Source organism: Penaeus vannamei, chromosome 22 (genome assembly GCF_042767895.1).
Source record: "Penaeus vannamei isolate JL-2024 chromosome 22, ASM4276789v1, whole genome shotgun sequence".
In the NCBI taxonomy this organism is placed as follows: Eukaryota; Metazoa; Arthropoda; class Malacostraca; order Decapoda; family Penaeidae; genus Penaeus; species Penaeus vannamei.
Genome location: NC_091570.1, coordinates 23,634,501 through 23,637,000, shown reverse-complemented (window position 1 = coordinate 23,637,000; position 2,500 = coordinate 23,634,501). Strand labels below are relative to the sequence as shown.

General features: G+C 36.1%; 2 protein-coding genes across 6 annotated transcripts in view; both read left to right on the top strand.

Moving 5' to 3' along the window:
* Window positions 1–1,715, top strand: part of LOC113818938 (uncharacterized) — a 10,958-nt gene extending 9,243 nt beyond the window's left edge. For 4 of the 5 annotated variants that reach the window (XM_070136728.1, XM_070136731.1, XM_070136730.1 and 1 more), the window contains 2 exons: window positions 783–904; window positions 1,346–1,715. In XM_070136728.1, the coding sequence (XP_069992829.1) occupies window positions 783–904; window positions 1,346–1,474 (251 nt within the window). In that variant the 3' untranslated portion in view covers window positions 1,475–1,715. The remainder of the gene's footprint in view (window positions 1–782; window positions 905–1,345) is intronic. The other variant, XM_070136729.1, reaches the window with a different exon arrangement.
* The window catches only part of LOC113821393 (chymotrypsin-like protease CTRL-1), a gene marked incomplete in the record, with an annotated part of 36,881 nt that continues 35,927 nt past the window's right edge, over window positions 1,547–2,500 (top strand). The window contains 1 exon segment of the mRNA XM_070136726.1: window positions 1,547–1,555.

The window sequence follows — 2,500 nt, the reverse complement described above, 5'->3', positions numbered from 1 at the left end:
GTTGGTTGCCTGTACTCCTTTTGTAGGAAGAATGTTTTGTTTTTCTCTTCCTCCTCATTTTAGAATTTCTGAATTTACACCTGCCTTCCTTTGTCCTTCTTGTTCTTCTCTTTGATCTTTCTGCTCTTGTTCTTCTCTTTCTTACTTTTATTGTTATTGTTCTTTTTCCTGTTCATATCTTTTCTTTTGTCTTTCTTTTCATATTTTTCTCTTTCTTCCTCCTTTTCTGATTCTTTCCTTCTCCATCCTGGTGTTGCACTTTCTTTTTTAATTTCATCACATGTATCATATTCTTTCGTCATAAAAAGTAATCTTTTTGGTTCGAACCTTTGGTCTCTCCCTCCCTTCTTTCCTCTTCACCTCCTTTTTCTTCCTGTTCTTCCCTTCTCCCACTTCCCTTATTCACTCTCTTGCTCCTTTTTCTTCTCCTCCTTCTCCTTTTCTCCCCTACCTTCTGCCCCTTCTACTTTTCCTTTTTCTTCTCCCCTCCTATGTGCTACCATCTCCATTTCCTACTTCTCTCTTTCTTCTACTTCTTCATTTTCTTCTTATTATTCTCTTCCTCCTCCCCTGATTGACTGTAGGGAAAGACCTTTAGCATATTTGTGTGTTTTCCTGTTCTTCCTGTAGTTGTTTTATTTAGACTCTCCTTCACATTCACCTTCACCTTCTTCCTCCTCTGCATCCTTAATCTCTTCCTCTTCCTCCACCTCAACCTAATGCCTTCTGCTGCCCTATAGCAAAGTATTATATTATACATAAATCTTCCTTTTCTGTTGCAGCTGGATTAGTGGAAAGAGCAGAATCTGACAACAAACCAAAAGATAAAACCAAGAGAGTCGAGGTCATCATTGAGCAAGATCTTGAGCCAGCACAGCGTGAAGAACTTGCAGAATCTGTGACGGTGAGTTATATTCATTGTGCCTTGGCCAGATAAATGATAGAAGAGCAGCATCAACATCACTATTATTAGTCTCCTTGCTAATATTGTAAAATAAACTGAAGCAAATTTGATAACTACAGATAGTTTTGAATTAATTACAACCAAAGGATTATAAATTAGAAAACAATGGAAATTCATATAATGAGGGCATTGCAATTATTATTTAGATCTATATTTATCATATATTGTACATTTCTAGAGTGGATATCATCATTACTATTATTTTGAACAGCCATGGACATATGTGGCACATATTTTTTTTACTCTATTTACTATTTGGTTCATATGAATGACAATACATTTTTATTCTTCAGAGAAAAATATTCATATTCATATTCATTTCTCCTCAGAAAATAGAATACATATATACTTATTTACAAATTTTATCTCTTAATCCCCTAGGTAGCAGTGAAAGATATGGGTTTCAAGGAAATGAGTGCTCACTGCATAGAAGAGTGGTCTGTCAAAAGGCGGATTATCGAGGTGGTCAGAAGGTTTTTCGAGTTTCAGTTGAATATGGAGATTGTGTAGGTGTTGCTGTATTTCCCTGACCACCCACTGTGATGCAAATTTCACCTTTCACACACTTTGCCTCCATGCTGACCAAGCAAGGTATGCCATCAACTTATCTAACGACACCATGCACCATGTTTTTCTCATATTCTCCTTATCATTATCAGAAGCGCATTGTTTTCTTCCTTATTTTTACATTTTGTGGTATTTGTCTGTAATTTGTACCAAATAAATGGTAAAATATATCTTTTATCTAAAATCTTGTTTATTTGCTCAAATTTCCTCTAAGAGCATCTAAATATCACTTATGTACTTACTTTTTCCACCAATTCTTTTAAAATGGTGTTTTCCTTCACCTTTTCTTCATACAACCTTTTTCACAATACAGTTCCATGTATTTCATTGCAATTATTACACTTATTGACCTTTTGTTCACTCACAAGGTCTATTCTATTGATCTCTTTCTCAAAGTTCTTCATTTTGATTACCAAAGCTTGTATAGTTTCATATCTACTTTAAGGTCAGTATTTGTTTCAGTTCATATCTCTCTGGGCTAACTCCAGTCTTGGTGTAGATTTAACTGATCACCTCTATTAATCTCCAACAGTCCTGCCGTCCAGCCATATACTAACCCAGTATATTTGACCTCCTCCCACTCCTTGTTTCCACTTTATTCTTTTCATTTTTTTATATTCTGCTTCCTGGATTTGATCCAGTTTATATCTTTTATCATTCAGTCCCTAGTACACCACACCACACTACCCTAAACACACACACACACACACACGCACTAACATACACACACACACACACACACACACACACACACACACTAACACACACACACACACACACACTAACATACACACAAACACACACATACATTACACACACTACACACTACATACACACAAATACACACACACACACACACGAATATACACACACACACAAATACACACACACACACAAATACACACACACACACACACACACACACATATTGAGAACTTATTCACGTGGAGTTGTACACGGGAAATGGAA